The sequence below is a fragment of the Littorina saxatilis genome, linkage group LG15 (assembly GCF_037325665.1).
Source record: "Littorina saxatilis isolate snail1 linkage group LG15, US_GU_Lsax_2.0, whole genome shotgun sequence".
Taxonomy (NCBI): domain Eukaryota; kingdom Metazoa; phylum Mollusca; class Gastropoda; order Littorinimorpha; family Littorinidae; genus Littorina; species Littorina saxatilis.
This window is the reverse complement of record NC_090259.1, coordinates 19,111,990-19,134,023: the sequence shown is the minus strand read 5'-3', so window position 1 is coordinate 19,134,023 and position 22,034 is coordinate 19,111,990. Positions and strand designations below refer to the sequence as shown.

Sequence of the window (22,034 nt, the reverse complement as noted above, 5' to 3'; positions counted from 1 at the left end):
TATTTAATATTTTTATAAACCAAAAACACACATGTAGTACAGTAAAAGTCATATCTATAATGGTGTACACAGGAGCCTTCCTTTTCAGAACTCCAAACAATAATCTGATAAAAAAAAATCCACTACAGAAAAAGAGGGAGTCTTAAAATGTAGGAAAATTTACATAGGTTTTGACAAGACAAACATTTATATTTTAGATGCGACTCACCCTACTACCTTTCAGGCTGAAAACTTACAGAAACGAAGCAGCTGTTCAACAATGTTGCTCTGCCCATTACATGTGTAACGAGGAGAGCTTAATGCCTGGATCTGGCAAAGCTTTTACATGAGTTGACAAATTGTTGAAATTATTAGAGTCGTCAGGATTGTTTACTTTGTGGAAAGGTTGCTCTCCTTGTTTATCTGTGTGGTTTCATAGTTAAGAGGAAAAAGCTGTTTTGTTAATACCGCTTTCCCTACTTCTACTAGTTCCTCCTCCTAAGTGCATCCTGTTGCTGCCTGTATCAAAACGGGCAACAGGATTGGATTACTTTGGGAACAGGAGGTTGTGATGGCTGGCTCTGGGTAACAGGTGGTTGTGATGGCTGACTCTTGGAGACAGGTAGAAGTCTCTTTCTGGTTTTGACAAAGATGCAATCAGGGGCTTCCTCCTCCAAAATGACTTGCAGCCTGTTGCATATGGTCAAAACACTGCCAAAAGGGAGAAAAAAAGAAAATAATCAATATGAGAAAGAGAAAGGAGACAACAACTTTTACCAAAGCATCATTTAGGACAATTTACCAAGTTGTACATAACAAATTGCTCACAAATTTGAGTGCAACTTGCATGAAGAGCATTGCAAAATTAAGACAGTTGCAGGGATGGCCAGATCTCAAAATCTTAACTTGCCAGACAGGTGAGTCATTTCAAGAAAGTCCAGTCCACCAAAAATTGCTTGCTGGGTACAAACCACAGTTGCTATAACTGCATTGTTTATATAACGTTTTGAAACTAGAGTATACAACCAGAAGTGTTGCATTTGACGAGAATTTTCACAAGCCAACCAGGCGAGTTGCCAAGCGGTTTTAACTAGCACAGCGGATTTTTTGTACTCGCCCCTGGCCATTAGTCAGATGATTTGATCATCCCTGAATTTAGAAAGTCGGTTCAGTCATTGCTGATTAACTGTATCACTATCAGTATCACTGCACTTTTCAAAAATTATATGTACATATGACAGCGACAGGCATAATTTTAGTGTGTATTAATACTAGTATGCTGGTTTTTCAGATTTTGACACATTCCCTGTTCACTGAAACCAAAATGTTGTTAGGCTGCACTGCCATCTTGCAATTCAACTTGAACCATTCTCTTTTTCAAAAGTAAAGTGCAAATATGACTTATTTAAAAAAGTAGAGAGGTTTCCTACCTGTAAGCCTTTCCTCCTTAAAACTCGTTGACGAGGCGATGCATGAGGTCGAGCTCACACTCACAGGCAGCCGGCGATGAAGACGCTTGGCCACAGGAATCGCCCATCTTGCTGCCTTTCAATCCAGTTGTGATGATGAATGGATCAGGATAAAGCACCCCTTTCACATACAACTTCTGCTTGTACTCCCGAAGAAGCACCCTCTCTGCATTTTCTGCTTCACGGTCGACAGGAATCCCATCTCCCAAGTTCCAAAGCAGGAAAAGCTCTAAAACAAAAAGGCCTTGAGATCAAATCACAGTTTTTCGCACCTGTGGAAGGCATTCTTTTTCCCCCTCATCACCATTTTGTATGTAAACGTACAAAATACTCACTGACTCAGCCTGAGGTAAGCTTAGCAGCTATACAAACTGGCAGTGGCAACTTAGTATGCATGTTTGTTGTTTCTTATCTTACCCACACGTCAGATTGAAAATGGAAAACTTTTGCAGTGACTATCGCAACATGTAGCCTATACATCACGAATCGGAATATAGTTATGCTTCATAGTAAGTTAGATTCCGTGGACAGATCAACGGCACTTATTCAAGTTTTTGACTTTAATCAACTGAAAAGTTAAGCGTATCTGAAGAGAGAGCAATTACTAAGTTACTGTTAGTGTTACAACTTACAGGGCGGAAAACCGGTCTTGGGAATGAACAACACATCGCATCATTGCAAAGAGTAAATAACGAAAGAAATAAAACTTACCTAGCTACAAGTTCCTCGTGTGCACCTTCCACACTCGTTTTCCGTACACACGACAAGGTTTTCGATGCTTCAGTGCTCCACAGTCGCACCTTCTGGATGGAAATCTCGCTCAAATCGCACATGTTTCAAGTTGCTGAGAAGCTAGCACGACGCGTTGTTTACTCGAAAAAAATGCTGCGCATGCGCACTGTCGCAATGGCCGCGGAACTGTTTAGTGGTGTATTCTGTCTGTTTACAACCGCATGAAAGCAGGAAAGAGATCGTCGTCAGATTGAATTACAATAACATTAACATGCTTCCATTTGAAACTTCTCGGTCTTCATCGTGGATTGACGCCCTCCCAAAGTCTAATTGAAGCCCTCCGTTCTCGTGGAAATGTTGCGTTGTGCGGGTGTTTGGGTGGCCACGTGATGTACACAAAGCTAAGTCACAAGTGCGGGACGGACTCTGCTCTGTGCTGTAACACTGGCAAGTTCAAAACACGAGAAAAACGATTTCGTTATGCGGGCAGCCACGGGGGATGTATGTATTTTTCAAATGGTTGTAAAATAAGTCTTGTATTTATCACCGTACTCAGGCCCTGTTCTTTTTTTCGTCACACCTAAAACCGTTATTTCTTGTGAGCGACGCAGCATTATCAGTCACCATGGCAGATCTGACCAGGCTTTTACATGGGGTCTGAAAACATCTTATTTGAAAAGAAGAACAAACCACGCACACGAACACACACACGTCTGCACGTCAAAATATTGAGCTTGAAACTGCTTTCTTCTACGTGACAGCGTACGTCTTTTCAAGACTAAGTAACACTAAGGTGAGAAGCCGTGTTTAAAACATTCTTCATTGTCATCATTTTCGCGACTTTTCATTCATAATAAGCAGGGTAATGAAAAAAACGCTGTTCATATGTGACAAATCCAAGTTGCCTATGGTTTTGAGCTTCATGTGAGACGTGGATGGTCAAAGTAAAAGCCAATCAGACTTTTTGCATGATTTGTGGAACCATCGCGGATTTCGATTCGTGTTTCCGAGGGCAACGACTGTAAACATTCACCCTCAAAGACTCAATCAATGTTGGTAATTACCGCGACGACTCATAGTCACTTTGCAACTAAGCTGTGCAACGAAAAGGCTTTAAACACTCAAAGGAAAAGTTACTGTATGCTAAACGAGACTGAACTCGCAAATATGATGGCAGCTCTGTGCATTTTTAGACTGGAAAAAACGCGAAGTCAAATTTACGTTTGACGTCACATTTTCAATTATGACGCGATCGATTGAGCTTCTGACGCGCTTTGCATGGGGCCCTGAATTGCATTTATAAAAATTATTCTCCCTGTGGATGATAGTGCATACTGTTGCACAACCAATATGATGACAAAAAAGATGTTAGGTTGCTTGTTGTCAGACCAGCATTTTGTTAATGGTCATCGGGGGGCATATTGGCTTCTGTTTCCATCTTCATCAACCTCGGCTTTCGGCCTTGGTCGATAAAGATGAAACAAAAGACGATATGGTCCCCTTGGACAAACAAAAGAGCTAGTCTGCCAACAAACTCATTTGTCTTGTTTTGTTAATTTCAGGGCAACGTCATCAAGACAATGACGTCACCACGACGTCTGCGTTGTTTCGAGTCTTGCACCGCAGACGACACATGCAAGTCTCTCAACGTATGTCCGTCCGGTCAGCGGGCTGGTCACTCGGACTGTCAGCTGATGGACGACAGAATGTCCAAGTTCTGCTACGGCCTGAGCCCTGATCCTGAACAAGACTGCTTTCATGCGGAGAAGGTGAGGGGAATCGTATTGGATTAGATCGTCAACAGCAGTGATGGCGCTAATATTTTTTTCAAACAGGTACACAAACTTTTATGATGAAAACTATCCAGAAAAAAGGTAGGCTGGTCATTGGAACCAGTAAGAGTCCACTCAGAGTACTGGTTTTGTTGGTTTACCCGCGGAAAAAACGGTAGTTCTAAAACTCAACCGGTAGGTTATACCGGCAGCCAATTATTTTCCGGTATTTTCTCATTTTAACCGGCAAAATACCGGTAATTACCAGTTAACGCCAATACTGCAACAGTCTTGCCCTGGCATTAGAACCTCCGCGAAAGATACACTTTTCTCCTGTGTATATCATTTCTCTTATTTGTCTGTTCCAATTGTCTAAGACGTGTCGGAGAGTGGGCTCTATTACATGGAATAAAGGACATTATTTTAGGGGTATGGTCTGAATGTAGTGCAGTGCCGCTCAGAGCACTGTTCAGTGTTGAAGCAACAATTTGTCTTTTTCTCGCAGATAAGGATAAAAACAGTCAAGATATTTACACAACTATCCCACAGATGACTTCACACACCTTAAGTGTTACCAGCCAAACGAAATTTAATGCGGTTTGTTGCTTCGCATCTCCCGCCATACTGTAATTAACAATGCACGTGTTAACGTTCTAAGGCTGTGCACGCATGCCAATATTGAACCAAATAGTCCCCATGTTTAACAATTTTCTGACGTAATCAAACACAATGTCTTGACGTAAACTACCCATAATACAAAGAAGAAAGTAAACTCGCTCGTCGAGACTAACACTGTGGGCTTTTGACATGTATTTTGGTCACGTGCGGGACCTGATCGAGTACTATCGCCTCGCTTAAGCTAGGTGCCACTATGACGAATATTTTGGGCGAACCACAACGAGTTACTACGATTTTATCACAACGATGTTTGCCACGAATGATTGCAAAAATCGGTCGAACAAGAACGAAGTAATACGAACCACAACGACCTCGGCGATTTTCTCCACGAATCCCAAATCGTTGTAGTTCGCCGTCAAAATTCGTCACAGTGGTACATAGGCTTTATATAGGCTTTTCCCTTCTTTCGCTGTCCTGCCTTGACACATTCTGATCATCATCGCTCAACGGCTATCGCCAGTTATCTCTCTGACCGGACGCTAAATTCCCACGCGAATCTATCAAAACAAGGATACAGAGTTATCTCCCATATGTTGTTCACGAGCAGTGTTCGCGAGACGAAAATGATTGCAGATTGGCCGACTTCGACAGTGATCTCCGTTCTGTTCTTCACAGTTATGATAAAGACATCGTTCTAAGGTCAAAACAAGTCGAAATTTTGGGACTGCTGCCGGAAGGAGACCGTAATATATGGTTGCATCACTGTCAAAAAATCGTCTGCTCCAGCGAGCGCGGAAACCAAACGGTTGATTATCACGTGACACTTTTGCCATATTTAGAGTTGTTTGCACAGTAAATACAGCCGCTTGAAACTGTCTTACATATCAATTCCTTTGTAATTTAAAAATTACACAACACCATGAAAAATCATTATCGACGATCGCGAATCTGCTTACATCCATAACACAATATGTAAAAAAAAAAAAAAAATAAAAAAAAAAAATAAAAAAAAAAAAAGAAGCGATTTCCTCGCCAGACAAGGAAAACCAAGGCATCCTGTTAGGGATAGAATGAGCCGAACTCATTTTGACCTGAGTTCAGGATGCATGGCCTGCTTGACAATGCTACAAATTCATTCGTAACAAAAAATGGCATTTTTTGACACCTAGGATGAGACATCAAGTTCTAGTTCTCCACTTGAACACCTACCAAAAATCAACAGCCTGTGTGTTCTCAGTGCAGAGTGGGACTTTTTTTGTTTAATGAATTTAAAAGGAAGCAGCCAGGGTGTTGATTATTGGTATGTGACCAAGTGCAGGGATGGTCTCATCCCATGTAAAAGCCTGGCCACATCTGACTGAGATGGTGAGCCGTACTGTTGTCACGGGAAGGAGTGTGCCTTTAATTAATAATAATAATAATAATAATAATAATAATAATAAATGAGCATTTATATAGCGCAACATCATAACTTTACAAGTATGCTCTTTGCGCTTGACACATTTAAAATTAAAACACAGTTATACAAGCATTTACATCTACATTCATAGTCAACAACGCCTAATTAAAAGCATACACCATCAAACATACATTACAAAAGATTCTTCCACTAACTAAGTAATAAAAACATGAATGAAATAGGTAGTAAAAAACAAGGAAATACCAGCTGTAATTGTAAGTCGGAATCCTTGGACAGGAGACCGTTTTAGCCAATCGTTGTGTCCTTGTCAACATGCTGTGTTGATGAGAAATTTGAAAGTAGTAAAACCAAAAAATTGTATAAACTGCTTGCACTCCGGAATTAAAAAACACCAACAAAAACACAACAAAACAGAAGCAAAAACGTTTTTTTTTAAACGTTTAATTTTAAGTACACAACAGACAAAAAATGACGTTAAAAGATGAGCACTTTGTTTCGATTGCTGGTCTTGCTACTTCAGGATGGCAGGAAGCAAATTACAAAAGCCTCAATGCACTTGCTGAGGAAAAAAGGAAATCGAAATATGTTAAGTAAATAATGTACCTAACAATAGAGAGCAAATACAAGAAACGCTTTCATTTTTATTAACAATAAATTAAGTAGAAGTGCAACGCCAAGGCACTGCATACCCCAGCTAAAGACAAACCTCTCTCTCTCTCTCTCTCTCTCTCTCTCTCTCTCTCTCTCAAACACACACGAACACACACACACACACACACACACGCACACACACACACACACACACACACCCAAAGTTACACACGTACACACATACACACTCACTCACACGCACTCACTCACTCTCTCACACACACTTCATACACACAAAACACACCCCCATACGCACATATAGACAGACGGACATACACACCTTTACAAACAAACACACATACACACACACATACACTTACGCACACGCACATACACACACCCACCCACTCTCTCTCTCTTTCTTTCTCTCTTAATGAGTCTTATACAAACAGACACACACACACACACATGTACATACGCACGCATGCACGCACGCACGCACACACACCCCCCCACACACACACACACACATTGACTCACACACATCTCATACACACAAAACACACACTCATACGCACATAGACCGGCACGGTTGGCCTAGTGGTAAGGCGTCCGCCCCGTGATCGGGAGGTCGTGGGTTCGAACCCCGGCCGGGTCATACCTAAGACTTTAAAATTGGCAATCTAGTGGCTGCTCCGCCTGGCCTCTGGCATTATGGGGTTAGTGCTAGGACTGGTTGGTCCGGTGTCAGAATAATGTGACTGGGTGAGACATGAAGCCTGTGCTGCGACTTCTGTCTTGTGTGTGGCGCACGTTAAATGTCAAAGCAGCACCGCCCTGATATGGCCCTTCGTGGTCGGCTGGGCGTTAAGCAAACAAACAAACAAATACGCACATAGACAGACGGACACACACACCTTTACAAACAAACACATATACACACTCATACACACACAAACATACACACAAACTCATGCACACACATTCACACACACACACACACACACACACACACACACACACACACACACACACACACTCTCTCTCTCCCTCTCTCTCTCTTTCTTACACACACACACACACGAGTACAGACTCATGCACGCGAGCACGCGAGCACACACACACACACACACACACACACACACACACACACACACACACACACACACACACACGTCACACAAACAGTAACACTAACACATGTGCACAAAATGAACACACACACACACCGCGCGAGAGAAAAAGACTACAGGGAGACATGACGTCATGATGCATTAATTGACGTCAAAGACTTTCGACCGTGACGTAATCTTCTAACGCGAGCTTTATCCATAGACTTGGAAACTACGGGATTTCTACCCATCCACAGCGGCCTTGGGTGGCGTTTGCTCAAAAAATGGGGGCGCCTATTGCACCCACCGTATTTTTGTTAGTATGGTCCCAATTTTTGGTGAACTTCCATTTTCAACTAAAAGAATCCTTCTTTATCATGTATTATCGGTATGAAAATTTCTCAAGTCGATTACAGTATAGCGTTCGTGGGATACCTCCAGCTTCGATGGGATAAGATAAAGACACGAATACTCGAGTCTCGTATTTTATCCTACATACGTGAGAGAGACACCCGTGAGATAATAATCGTTCAAATCACACGTGTGTATATCATGTAAATGAGGTCATGTCAAGCAAGTCTGGCAGGGACCTGTTTTTCCACTGCTTATGATGCCAAAGTCACCGAGACAAACGTCATTATAGAAACACAAATTGCGCTCGCTAATTACCCTCGAGCGATGAATCTTTAGAACTAATACGTCACGCCACACTTTCAGAGTGACGTTTCTTTGCTTTGACGTAATAGATTGCACGAGGCTTTAGAAGAGATCGAGGTTCCAAAACAAGCGTCTTCAATTTAGCTGCCTCGACTGCAAGACATTTTCAATAAAATACACGTAAGTACAGTATGTTGGATAAACAGAATACTACATGGCTTGCTGTGTCGTACCAGATTTACACTCGTTGCTTTTTCAAATAGTGAACAGCTCGCTTTCGCTCGCAGTTCAATATTTAAAAAAACAACTCGTGTAAATCTGGTACGACACAGCAAGCGGCATGTAGTATATTCTCTATATACACAACATCAATGAATTATGAAAATGTAATGCAACGCAATGTCTTGTGTTTCGTTTTCACGATGAAGCTTCAAAAACAAGAAATTCCTCCGAGGTAGGAAAAACACCCCCGTCCTTACCATTCTCACTGCCACCAACTGAGAAGGCACTGCTAACAAGTGTGGTTAAAATAAGTTGATTGAGTGGACAAAGAGACAGGCGGAGAAAAAGACAAATCAATATAACTCTTTCTGTAACACCTACTGACCGCATACAGAAAACAAAAGATCCCGAAAAAAAAAAAAACCAAAATCGGTTTGCGCTGCGCGCTGAGAGCAGGTATTGAAATATCTCATCGACCAGATTTTGTCCGGGGTGTATCTGCCGCTTCGCCGGGTAGCAAGTAGAGCCGAATACCCGGCTTGAGTGGCGCACTGTACGCCGGCTTCGAACCATGGACCCGTCAAGCTTAGGTCCCTTCCAGACTCATGGAATGGGAACAGCACGAACATGATTCAGGGGCCATAATGCCATTCCTGATCATATCATGTCGAGTCCCATACTTGTCGACGACGCCCTAGGTACCACATCACAAACAGAACTGTGCAATACACAGGTGTTTTCTACAGACACACTCAAACACACACACACACACACAGAGAAGCCGTATATATATCTATATCTATTGTATAAATATATAGAGATAGATAAGAGTGTATTTTTCGCGTGGCTATAAATTGATTCGACCTTTGCACTTTTACAGTGAGGATAATTTACGGGTCCAATTTACGTTCTGGACACTGCGGTGACCTTCTAAAAATAGTAACAGAACGCCGGGAATATCCGAAGATGCCCCCCTCATACTATAGTGCACCATACGAAGGAAGGGAGGTAAACGCTGAAAACATGGAGAAGATAAGGAAGAGTTATGCCGTAGTTCATCCCCCAAAAAAACCAAAATCCACCAATAACTCCCTAACCGTGTGTTTGACTGGTCCCAATTTTTGTAAGGACCGTCTCAGGAATGTATAGAACCTGTTCACCAAGTTTAGTGACGATCGGTCCGTTCATTCGTGAAATCTACTTGCGAACACAATCAAAAACACAAACAAACAAACAAACAAACAAACACATCGACCGAAACCTATACACACCCCTATACCGGGGGTGTAACAAGACATAGAATATGGAGACTTGGTTACACTATTCGAGTCTGGTTGTCCTTCTTACCTTAGCTGTTCATTGAAAACGACCGAAACCTCTCCACGACATTCACATGATTCAAACCTGCTTTCAAACCTATAGTTACGCTTTAATGCCCACAAAAAGCAAAATATCCCCCCCCCCCCCCCCATAGAACTTGACAAGCTTCAGGGATTCGTGTTGTTCTTTCCCCCATAAAAAAGAAACGGAGCACAGCGGGGAACGCAATCAGTGTAAGCGGCTTATTCGCACAAACCCGAAGAAATCCTGATAAATTTATTTTAGATGTGAATGTCTTTCTTTCACCAACGCTTCCATTTTAAGCTACGAGCTCCGGACCAAACCCGTTATGCAACGAAAAACAGGTTAATCATGACATCTTTTCGACAACAATCAAAGACATGAAACCTATCCATGATAAACAAGAGGCCTGGTTTATCTTGTGCGTGATGTATCACATCATCAATCAATCGTAGCAAACACGAAACTTGCCTACGTTTAACCTTCGCCAGGCCGGGTTATCGACTACACACGGAAGACATCGTGGGGCCGTGTGGACCCATGCTTCTCAAAGAAGGAAAAACGTGCATACCCAGGGCCGGACTAGGCGAAGAGGAGGGGGGGGGGTTGCCAGTGGTGGCCCAGGGGGATGTCCCCCCTGGCGGCAGGGGCGGATCAGTTCATTTTATGACTGGGTTTTTTCAAAAGTATATTGTGAAGATATGGGTGTGAAGGCGCGAAGCGCCGAGCCGACGGCGCGAAGCGCCTAGCTTGCTAGGGGGGTCCGGGGGCATGCCCCCCCGGAAAATTTTGAAAAAAGGATGCAAAATGGTGCAATCTGGTGCATTCTGAGGATGATCATTACCAGTTTCAGGCAGCAGATTTTGTCACTGATTAATACCCCCAAAATTGAAACTCAATGTAAAATAAAGAAATGCATACCTCATTCAATATTTTTATTTTTTGGCTGGGGGGGGGTCCGGAAACCCTAGAACCCACACCCCCCCTCGTTGTGGGGGTCAGGGGGCGAAGCCCCCTGAAGCTGACGGGTAGGTCATATTCTGAGATAAGAAAATGGTCGCTCCTTGCATAAAACGGCATAAAATAAGCAATAATAAAAAAAAATTAAATAAGTAAGGTACATGTTTAGGCTAGGGGGGGGGGGTTGCGCAACCCCCATAACCCCCCCGGTAGTCCGGCCCTGCATACCCTTCTGTAGACGTCGTGGGCCCGCACGGCCCCACGACGTCTACAGAAGGGTATGCATATTTTTCTTTCTTTGAGAAGCATGGGTCCACACAGCCCCACGACGTCTACAGAAGGGTATGCACGTTTTTCCTTCTTTGAGAAGCATGGGTCCGCACGGCCCCACGGCGTCTACGGAAGGGGATGCACGCTTTTCCGTTTTTGAGAAACATGGGTCCGCATGGCCCCACGATGTCTTCCGTTTGTAGTCTAAATTTGACCTTTGTTTGAAATCTAATCATCTTTTTGGACATAAGAGCCGTTTAGGTGCCTGAGGCATTCTTAAAAGCCCATTACAAAATTCCAACTAGTTTAAGAGATATTTGCAATTAAACACCCTTCTGGGTCCACACGGACCCACGACCACCGGCGAAGGTTAACAAACCCAACTTGAACAGGCCAGGGTTTATCAAATACCGTACAACACTGTTCATACGTATGGCCAACCACAATCACAATTGTATAATATACATTCAGTTATTCATACATAATTATACAACAACTTTTTTTTTTAAACACGATGGTGAATTCATTTTATTTATCTGTACGTCGGTGATGACTCTGACTTGTTATTGTTGTTATGTTGTTGTTGTTGTTGTTGTTGTTGTTGTTTTTGTTGTTGTTGCTGTTGTTTTATTGTTATTGTTGTTGTTGTTGTTGTTAGCCTTTTGACTTTATATGCAAGGAATGTATGGATGCATGAGTATCCACACTAGGACAGATACCATAGGCTGTTATGCTATATGGCGGAATACATTCTTGTTTTTGTTCTTGTTCTTGTTCTTCTTAAAGTTGTTGTCCTTGACGGAGCTCTCAGTGCTTTCAGTCATGCCTCAGGCATCTATCCATTTGAAATCATACCAAGTTGTATTGACTTTCCAGCTAGGAGTAGGAGTCGAAACTGCAATTTATTTACGAATTCGTTTTCATCATTGTTCGGACTGGAAAGCCTGTCCCCTGTTTCTTACAGGCGAGAATAGGCGTGATTGGCGAGTGGGGCGAGGAAGTACCGTTTCTTGGGCACATCTCGCCGCGAGTGACGCTAGAATTCTCGCCTCGAACGCTAGGTAGCTTTGGGCTTGCTCGCTTGGCGAGAAAACATGGCGGCCACGTAGCTGCCCATCCGATTGGCTGTCCATGGTTTTTTACCGACCAGTGCAGACGACCTTTTCGGAATCAACCAATGGTGTTTAATTCTTGCGTAGCTAGCCATTAAACTGTTTCATAGACAATCTCGCCTTCTAGCTTCGCGAGCGGCTAGCCGAAAGAATATCTCGCCTGAAAGAAACACGCGTCTGGTCCTCGACCAGGCTCACATTAGGTTCTGCACGTGAACTAATTACGTCAACAGCCTACGTGGAAGTCTATTAGTCTCGTCGAGAGGGAACATTCTTTTTATCTTGGGTACTTTACGTCAAGACATTGAGTTTGATTATGTGAGAAAATTGTATAAGATGGTATGGGGGTCCGTTTTGACATCCCGCACACAGCCATCAGCCGCAGAACGTGATCACGGGAGATGTTAATTACATTTTGGTGGGAGATGCGAACTGACAAACCGCGTGAAGTTTTGTTTGGCTGGCAACACTAAAGGTATAATGTGTAGTCTTCTGTGAGAAAGTTGTGTAAAGCTTTTGACAGTTTGTATCGTAATCTGCGACAAAAAGACAAACCGTTGCTTCAGCAATGCTGTGCAAGTGACCTGCATCTTTAACAAATAACTTATACTCACTTAAGGTTGATGCTTTTGGAAACAAACGGTTGAAATTACTTCTAGGAAGATTTTACTTCTATCGCGTTGAGAAGATTTCTTTCTGTAAAGCCTGTCCTTCACTAGGCGAAGTCGCCGACGCGAATTATACTTCGCGAAGCTGGCCGCACGGAGCTTTAGCACTGAGTTTTTGGTAAAAAGACTTCGCGAAGCTGGCCGCACGGAGCTTTAGCACTGAGTTTTTAGCAAAAAGACTTCGCGAAGCTGGCCGCACGGAGCTTTAGCACTGAGTTTTTGGTAAAAAGACTTCGCGAAGTCGACTCCGGGCTGAGTCAAGGACCGCCTTTAGATGACCATCACCGCTGGTCTCCTGTTCTTCAGAGAGAAAGGCAACATCAATCAATCAATCAATATGAGGCTTATATCGCGCGTATTCCGAGGGTACAGTTCTAAGCGCAAGGATTTTTTTATTTTATTTATCTTATTTTTATTTTATGCAATTTATATCGCGCACATATTCAAGGCGCAGGGATTTATTTATGCCGTGTGAGATGGAATTTGTTTTTTACACAATACATCACGCATTCACATCGGCCAGCAGATCGCAGCCATTTCGGCGCATATCCTACTTTTCACGGCCTATTATTCCAAGTCACACGGGTATTTTGATGGACATTTTTATCTATGCCTATACAATTTTGCCAGGAAAGAGCCTTTTGTCAATCGTGGGATCTTTAACGTGCACACCCCAATGTAGTGTACACGAAGGGACCTCGGTTTTTCGTCTCATCCGAAAGACTAGCACTTGAACCCACCACCTAGGTTAGGAAAGGGGGGAGAAAATTGCTAACGCCCTGACCCAGGGTCGAACTCGCAACCTCTCGCTTCCGAGCGCAAGTGCGTTACCACTCGGCCACCCAGTCCCAACACTGCAACCTTAACACTTATTAGTTTTACAACCGATGTTATCTGTTGATTTTTAGCATGTGGCCAAGTTTAAGGATGGTCTTGTCCCATACAAATAAAAATAAAAGCCTGGCCAGTTCTGTGATGGTGAACCGAACCGTTTACGCGGGAAGAAGCTTGCCTTTAATTATCATGATTTTGTAACGTTGCAGCATATCCAGTGCCGCAACGGAGCAACAGTCAGAGCCGATGGATCCTGCCGCTGTGCACTCTGCTATAAAGGGGAAACCTGTCAGGAAAATGCCCGTGGTACGTATGAGTCTTGAGGTAAAACTCAAGAAAAGTAACCCAAAGCAACTCTCTCTAAACTGTTTGCCATCGAAGAAATCAATGGCCGTAAGCACTCTAAATGTATACCACATCTGCAACAAGAGCAGAGACTGTTCATGGTGTAATCTGCAGTCTCTGACAAGAGTAAGTGTGAGTTAACCATTATACTGTCATCCGCGTGCTTAAAAAAAACCCACCTGAATAAGCGTCGTTCATTCTCTGTCGACATTCTTTAGTTCCACATAACTCTCATATCGTATTCATTTGAGCGCTCACATCCCTTTGTTTCTCAGATTTTATAACAGCGCTCTGTCTCAATTAAAATAATAATTGTCCGCCATGAAATGATGTCTCTTGAACAGGAAAATAAGGTTTACGGAATGAGTCAAGTTTCAAACTCAGTTGTTTTGACACACTGCCACGGTTGTCCCCTTCTTCAAAGTTTGGCACCTTCCAAAAGCTTCCTTGATGTTGTGACACTATTCTGGAAAGTTATCTATCTTCATATGACGTCATCAAAGACACATGCACACACACACACACACACACACACACACACACACACACACACACACACACACACACACACACACACACACACACCATCGCTTTCGTCTCGATTCCCACTGTATCCAGAAGAACTAGTCTCTTATGCCGTTTGTTCCCCAGGCTGCCAGGAAGCCAATAATATGTAAATTAAAAGATAAAATTGAGATAAATATACACATGAGAACACAAGCTACAAATTATGATTATGTTAATGTTTGCACGTGCAGACTGTAAGGAAGCCAGGGAGGTGCTGTCACCAGACAGTGGTTACAGTCTGAGCTCTGGCCATGACTGTACCGTGAGACCCACCACCGCCACCCACCCCTTTACCGTCAGGTGTCCCTTTGGTTCAAGCAACGAAACCTCTGTTTTCATGCGAGTTCAGGCTGACAACGGATGGAGCGGGATAGAATGGAAAAGCCAAAAGTGGAACGCCTACAAAACGGGCATGGGAACCCACGGCTCCCTCAACTTTTTCATCGGCCTGGAAAACCTGCACTACTTTCTCTCTCAGGCTCAGTTCCGCTTGAACCTGTTCACCTCTTACTACCCTCTGGCAGGGGAACTGGCACCACCCCCCACCGTCAACAGCTACAAGAACTTCTCCATAGCAAACGAGACTAGCAGGTACGCCCTGTCCTACGTCCTGTACACCAACACCCAGCAGGAGTCTACGCCAGAAACGGAGGGCTTCAAAGCGGCCAACGTCTCCCACCCCTTCTGCACTGAAGACAACGACTGCGGCACGTGCGCAAAAGACAAAGGACCCGGATGGTACTATGTCTTTGCAAATGGAAGTTGCGTAGGCAACAACCCCTTCGGCAAACCTGGGCAGTGGCCGTACGAAGGGAAGGGTCTTCTCACCTTTAACAATTATGAGTTCTTCATAGAAAGAATTGGTGATTTCTTCTAATTTTCTCCCCATCATCTCTGTCCTGAGGTGATCCCGTTCGTTACTAACTTTCTTGGGTTGTAATGGACGTTTTCCGAAAATAACTCTGTCAGGATTTCCAAGCATTGTGGAAGAGTTGCGCCCCACTTTAATGAGTCACACATTAACACGTGGTCGAACAGCTTTAAACCAGCAATCACAGCGAATTACTGACGCTGATGAGTATGTTATGCAGAGTCCGCTCGATATAACCCCATTTCTTTTGAAAATATACACATCGGAGTTTACGATTTGTTGCCCTATGTGGTCACTGACAACGTTTTTCGCCTGAGGTCATGTGACTTTCACTTGAGGTCACGTGAGTTTGGGAAACACACGTGCTTATCGATCACTGTAGGCCATCGCCAGTGAATCGTGGCTCGGATGTGCAGATTTTGGAAAGAAAAAGGCCCCATAATGAGCGGACACTGCATAAAATACACACAGGAGTCAGTTATTCGTTGCGACTGGTCGACCACGTATTATTTTTGACTAATTAAAGTGAAGTGTAAATCTTCCATAACGCTTAGGGGCAAATGACACCTGCGCAGAGTCAGCGGCGCTGCATGCTGCGATAGGGATTGTGACGAGTACCTGGCCTGTTTTCTTTTCATGCAACGTGTAGCGGGCTGGACAAAACAAAAATAATTACCTCAATAATCTGCAGTGCGTCGTCTGTGCCGCTGACTGCGCAGGTATGATTTGCCCCTTAGGAATCCTAACAGAGTTATTTCCAAACACTGTCTATTGACCACGAACTGATGTGAACTGCCGTTCTGTAAACGCGGTATGGCCATTTATTATGTGTTGATTTCGACTGCATCTGCAAAAGAAAGCAGCTTAAAATCTGCTGCGTTGCAGGATAGTGAAGTTAGTCATTGGTGTCATTCGTGTTTGAAGCACGCTGCTGTTGACCATATCATTTAATTAGTGATGTAAAATGGCGTTTTTCCACACCACTTTAGGCTGATGTGCACGAGAAAGTTACCAACCGAGTGGGAGCAACCTGCGGGGTCGGAGCGGTGAGAATCATTGTCAAACCTCAATTTCAACCAGTCTGACCCCGCTATTAGCTCCCAACCGGTTGGTAACTGTCTCGTGCACATACGTAAGCCCAGATTTCAAATTTAGATAATTTACTTGGTGGTTTACGTGATGTGTTCCTAAGTACAGTTATTTTTGCTTTGAACTTGTTCATAAAAAGTTCCCCACATTACAGTGTTCGTTACAGGTTCATCTCTGTTTGCTCTTATTGTTTGTTTGTTTTACTGTTTCAGTGAGTTATGCTTTGCTTCATTTTGCATTCTGTGTTTTGTGCTCATCATAAGCTTTGCCTTCGGGAACGTTGCTGTCCGCAGGTCGAGTAGCTTTCATCAGGGAAAATGCTACCGAAGTGGAGCATTAGCAATACTATTTCCTTTTCCTGTTCTGCATTGCATCAAATGTTACGAAATGACTGTACATTTACTGTAAATCGATGTACCATACTGCATTGTATTGGATTTGTTGGAATGGATCTGGAGTTTGTTGTGTATTTGAAACTTTAAGAGTGGCCATGTCATGTAGTAATTAGACACGTGATAATTTAAGTTATTGAGACATCCAAATGCACTAAGGGATTTATAGAGCAAATCGAGAAAATTCATTATTGAACGAAGCGCATAGCGCTGAGTTCAATAATTATTTTCGAGATTTGCTCTATAAATACCTTAGTGCACTGGGATTGTTTCAATAACGATATTGTCGGTACCGCCAGAGAAAAAAGAAGATACAACACGCACATTTTGCTGCGCGCATTTGAATAGGCATAACTGTGTGGTCAGGTCGTAGAAAATCTACTTTTGTGTGGGCTGTCTCAAGTGTGTCGTGCTTTCATCACACGCAAACTCTTGTTTTAATTTCTGTTGGTAAATTCCAGTGTAGCGTTAAGCTGAACAGTGATGATCTTTTAGAGAGACCTCATTTGAACTCGGAGAAAGGACTGTGCTCTTCGTTATTTGCGATTCGAAACCTCAAGTCGAGCTTCGACGGATTGACTGTGCAGAGTGACTCCCCTTGAATTGGCTAACCCCCAAGGTCGACGGTTAGCACATTTTCAAAATAAATGTGGCATGTTTCTCGTGTGGTATCTTCACTCATCGGGGAGTCTGGTACTAAATATGAACGGTAAGAATGCTCTGAACCCTACACGTATTATATCCCCATCGTTTTTTCGTTCACATTTGCCCAACATGTTAGTTTGCTGAGAGGGGTTTATGTCCTCTGCTAGGCTAGGGCAATCGAACCACTGCAGCATCACGCCCTGGATCGTGGAACGCCTAGTTGTGTCCACCGCAGGCGCTACATACGATTATGTCCCCCGCACGCGGAAGCAGATTTGATATATCGTAAAAGAATTACCCTGTGAAGGTATTTTATGGCAGATCACATTATTTATTATAGATAGTCCGAAGAAGAATTACCTAGGCTATAAGTACAATATTTTACTTAGGTCTTGTTGTGTACTCGTGAACAGTGGCGTTCGATTTTCTGACGAAGTCCGTGAAATTTACGCAGAGAGGTCTCAATGTCTTACAAATTAACCCAGAACTACCTTTTGAATCACTATTCTAATACTCACAGTTCAATCTTCGATACCTTCCAGACTTGTATGCGCGTTTTGGGGCACCAGCAACGCGGATAAGCTGCTCTAATCTAGCGTTATTTTGTGGTACTCGATTCTCAGTGGGTAAGGTCCCCCGCAGACACCAGATAAGGTCCCCCGCATTTTTGACCAAGTTGCGGGGGATCTTACCCCGTCAAATTTCACTGTTGATCTTTGTACCCATCGTGAGTCTAAACTAAGCTAAGCTGAAACTTAAAAATGGAAAGCAGTATCCACAAGTTGTTAGAATTTGACAAGCAAGAAGATTTAAGCCCTTCTGTTGACCGTGCTTTGTGTTATTTATCATTTTTAACGTGGGGAACAGTATTTCTGACCTGTCTTGGTGAAATGTCTTCTCTTATGTAGTACACGAGAGTATAAATGGTAAGAAAACTAGCTGATCCAATGCAAAAAAAAGTATCGGTCAGTATGATATAAACTTCAATACAAGAAAGTCTGGTTATCTACTATTTTTGGGCATTAATTTGGAGACACCTACCATGTGGTTGGTCTTGCGGGGGCCATAATCGTGTGTAGCGCCTGCGGTGGACACAACTAGGCGTTCCACGATCCAGGGCGTGAGCATTCCAAAAACAAAAATTGCTCGTCACGTTGCACTGAGTCTGCACGCATGAGGCAGGCTGGTAATAAGTCTTATATATGGTACGGACGTTCTAAACCCTACACGTTTTCGATTCCGATTGTTCTTGCCTTGAAATAATAATTCGGAAACCATTCATTTACTGAACTGATGCAGTCGTATTTCAGTGTAGTCTGCTACGTATATATTCCAAATGCTGATCTAGCTGGTACGTTATCGGAATAACACTTGTGTTTTCTGTTAGCTGCTGGGAATTGTATACTAACTCATCATTTGGTAATGTGGATAATAAGCTTCAGCATAATTATGAGAAGAATCTTCGCAAGTCGAAACTGAAAAATTAGACACAGCGGGTTCTATTTTTAGATCAGGGGCAACTGTGGCACAGGCACATGCAATCTATCAGAAAAAAACCCACTTCTGCTTTAATTGAGAAGCAGGAAATGTATGGTATTTTGGTATTGTGGAGAATATATGCTACATGTCATTAATTAATTCTGAGGGTGAGAGTACAGTCTCGCTTAGGCAAAGGGCGGAAGAATACGCTCTGTGGAAAAGTTAGCGCACTCCAAGAGTGCGCTAATTAAGTTTTAGCGCATCGCCATTAGCCAATCAACTGGTTCACATCAGTCATGTGACACCAGTACTTACTGACAATTATTTTTATTTGTACCGTTTGGGTCTCCCCCCAACCCTTCTCCTATTGACTACCAATACTTTCACTGAACGATGACAATAACTGTAAAGTGCTGTTCACATGGCTGTCCAACAACCACCTTTCCACCAACTTTTAAGCGATTTCTGTCAGAACCAAGTCAGTTAAAAATCGCGTCCAATGTGAACAGTACTAACGCTCAGACTAGTTTAAGCAACGATTCTCAGCTGAGTTACACATTCGGGCTTGTCCCGTCTCGCATTCATTGTTTTCCGCATAGACCAAACCCAATCGAGAAGCGCGATAATAAAAGTCTACCGCAAGTCGCTTGTAGATTGCTGAAGAGTAGAGCAGAACTTTATATAGTTATTTTTGTGCACACCCGTATACAAGGGAATAGGAACCGGTCTGTCCGTCTGTCTGTCTGTCTGTCTGTCTGTCTGTCTGTCTGTCTATGTGTTTTTCTGTCTTTGGATTAGACTTGTATCTCTGGTACTCTAGGTTCAATTAAACTGACATTTGTTGAGTAGCTTGGAATTGTCGTGCATACGGTGTGTGCCAAAAATTAGGTTCCTATATAGTTTTACATAGCGCAGTAACCCAGAGATACCTTGCTTCAAAGCGCGGTACAATCAAGTAGAAAGAAAAATAGTACAGTGGAACCTGCCCTCGAGACCACCTGTCCATAAAGACCACCTCTCCATAAAGACCACCTGCCCATTAAGACCACCCACAAGGATCCCCGACGGTTTTTACGACTATATAAATCACCTGTCTAAAGAGACGACCTGTCTAAAGAGACCACTTTTGCTCAGTCCCTTGGGTGGTCTCTTTAGACAGGTTCGACTGTAGCAACAATAATTATTAACAGAACTTGCAGAACTGTTCTTAATGAATAGCGTGTCCTGTCTATGTATGAATCGGTGAAACTGTCAGAGTTGACTACCTCTGTAAAACCGGTACCCCTGCTGCGGCAGTCTGCCTAGTCCTGGCGCTGCTGCGACTGTCATGAATAAAAGATTGTTAAACATGCATTGTGCAAAGTCACGTATTATCGTCCTCATTTTGTGTGTCTGCTACTTCTTTGTACTTATCTCGCACATTGTACCTTTCAAAAGGACAAAGCATTAATTAGTAAATGAATAATGTATTTCACACCATTTCTACTTATATTGATGGAATATCTGCAATTGCATCTACAGAGTATTTTTAACATGTCTAGTCTTTCTGCTTGATTCTCTCTCTCTCTGTCTTTCTCTGTCTGTCTGTCTCTCTCTGTCTGTCTGTCTCTGTCTCTCTGCGTCTGTCTGTCTCTGTCTGTCTGTCAGTCTCTCTCTCTCTCTCTCTCTCTCTCTCTCTCTCTCTCTCTCTCTCTCTCTCTCTCTCTTTCATGTTGTCAGTTTTGTTTATTTTACGGTTTGTTTTTCATGCTTTTTGAATTCACATTAAACTTCACGCAGCACAGAGCTCGAGTGGTAGGTTCATGGCGTGTTCGGAGATGAGTGTAAGTTTGTTTGTTTATTTGTTGCTTAACGTCCAGCCGACTACGCAGAGCCATATCAGGACAAGGAAGGGGGGGATGAAGGGGGCCACTTGTCAAGCGATTCCTGTTTACAAATGCACTAACCCATTACTTGTGTCCCAGCAGGCTTTAGTAAAACTAAATTAATACCTACTGGAAGATTACCAGTTTCCAGTATGTTAAAATAGGCTTAACCTATCTACTGCTGGACTTACATCAGAACACTAACAGATTAAACTATACATGAATCGCGAGACAAGCAGCAAGAGAAGAGATTTTTGGAAAAAATACAGGTGAATGAGCAAGAAGGCAGAAAAAAGAAAAGAATTCATGAAGAAAAAGAGAGCATGACAGGAAAGAGGAACCAAAAATCTACCTAACAGCAAACTAGAAAGCTCCTGCGGTTCCAAAAACAGGAGGGGCCTTTAATTTCATAACCGCAGTGCCCCACTGCGGGAATGAGTGTAAGTGAGCGAGTGGGTGAGTGAATGATGAAACAAGTCGCGTAAGGCGAAATTACAACATTTAGTCAAGCTGTCGAACTAACAGAATGAAACTGAACTCACTGCATTTTTACAGCAAGAGCGTATACTCGTAGCATCGTCAGTCCACCGCTCGATGCAAAGGCAGTGAAATTGACAAGAAGAGCGGGGTAGTAGTTGCGCTGAGAAGGATAGCACGCTTTTCTTTATCTCTATTCTTTTTAACTTTCTGAGCGTGTTTTTAATCCAGACATATCACATCTATATGTTTTTGGAATCAGGAACCCACAAGGAATAAGATGAAATTGTTTTTAAATCAATTTCGGAAATTTTATTTTAATAATAATGTTGATATATTTAATTTTCAGAGCTTGTTTTTAATCCGAATATAACATATTTATATGTTTTTGGAATCAGAAAATGATAAAGAATAAGATGAACGTAAATTTGGATCGTTTTAAAAAAAATTTGGTTTTTTTACAATTTTCAGATTTTTAATGACATTAATTAATTTTTAAGCCACCAAGCTGAAATGCAATACCGAAGTCCGGCCTTCGTCGAAGATT

General features: G+C 42.8%; 1 protein-coding gene and 1 long non-coding RNA gene across 2 annotated transcripts; one reads left to right on the top strand and one right to left on the bottom strand.

Moving 5' to 3' along the window:
* Positions 1 to 10: 10 nt before the first annotated feature.
* LOC138948754 (uncharacterized) lies at positions 11 to 2,363 on the bottom strand. Its single transcript, XR_011450074.1, has 3 exons — positions 2,160 to 2,363; positions 1,410 to 1,677; positions 11 to 690 (listed from the first exon to the last, which is right to left on the bottom strand). It is a non-coding gene; the product is annotated as an uncharacterized lncRNA (long non-coding RNA).
* A 12,475-nt stretch (positions 2,364 to 14,838) lies between these two features.
* Positions 14,839 to 17,090, top strand: LOC138948303 (fibrinogen-like protein 1). The gene has a single exon (XM_070319817.1). The coding sequence runs from the start codon at positions 14,839 to 14,841 to the stop codon at positions 15,544 to 15,546; it is 708 nt and encodes a 235-aa protein (XP_070175918.1). The 3' UTR covers positions 15,547 to 17,090.
* Positions 17,091 to 22,034: the final 4,944 nt, after the last annotated feature.

What these genes read in the sequence shown, in the direction of transcription:
- LOC138948303 (XM_070319817.1), top strand. Translation starts at nt 14,839, where the DNA reads ATGTTAATGTTTGCACGTGCAGACTGTAAGGAAGCCAGGGAGGTGCTG.